Genomic DNA, 708 nt, shown 5'->3' on the forward strand with positions numbered 1-708 from the left:
CGCCCCGATAATAATCCTAACCCCCCCTACCCCCGCGACATACCAGGGGCACTGCCAACGAAGCATTTACGTTCCAGCAGCTGTTCCTGGCATCCCAGTGGGTCTTCGAGGAGGCAAAGTGTCGATAAGCCTTATCTCCGTAGCGCAAGAAACCTTTGGACGTAACCTGCGAGCAGTATTCTCCGCTGTTATAACTGTTTTTGCGTTCTCGTTAGTATCAATGATTTGCTTTTTGTGTGTTGTGTGTTATTGTTACCTTCCGCTCATATGGTTGTTTGTGTGTTCTCGTTAGTGTTAGTGATTGTGTGTTCGTGGGTTATGGGCTGTGCGTTGTTAATTCCTTCTGTTGCTGTTTGGGTATGCTCGTAGTACCAGTGACTGTGTGTTTATATGAATAATGAATAATGATTCGTCGTGTGTAATTATTCTGTATCGTTATCGTTATGAGTGGGTATTGATGATTAATGATTCGTAGCTGTAATATTTTTTGTATCATGATTGTTATTAGTGTTGTTGATATGATTCAGAATGTTAATGTCTTGTAATGCTGTCGATCTGATGATTATGATTATAGTAGTCGTTGTTATTAATCTGATTTACGCTGATATCAATATTGACACTAGTAATATCACTATTGTACAGTTTCCTTTATATCGATTATCATTATCAGTCAGTTGCTTGCTATGATTGATTCTTCTACTGATCCTA

At 39.4% G+C, this 708-nt stretch overlaps 1 protein-coding gene across 1 annotated transcript in view; it reads right to left on the reverse strand.

Moving 5' to 3' along the window:
* The window catches only part of LOC119594348 (mannose-binding protein C-like), a gene marked incomplete at its 3' end in the record, with an annotated part of 3,967 nt that overhangs the window by 1,808 nt on the left and 1,451 nt on the right, over positions 1-708 (reverse strand). Inside the window, 1 exon segment of the mRNA XM_037943408.1 lies at positions 44-166. Within this exon segment, the coding sequence (XP_037799336.1) occupies positions 44-166 (123 nt within the window).

Source organism: Penaeus monodon, chromosome 33, assembly GCF_015228065.2.
Source record: "Penaeus monodon isolate SGIC_2016 chromosome 33, NSTDA_Pmon_1, whole genome shotgun sequence".
In the NCBI taxonomy this organism is placed as follows: domain Eukaryota; kingdom Metazoa; phylum Arthropoda; class Malacostraca; order Decapoda; family Penaeidae; genus Penaeus; species Penaeus monodon.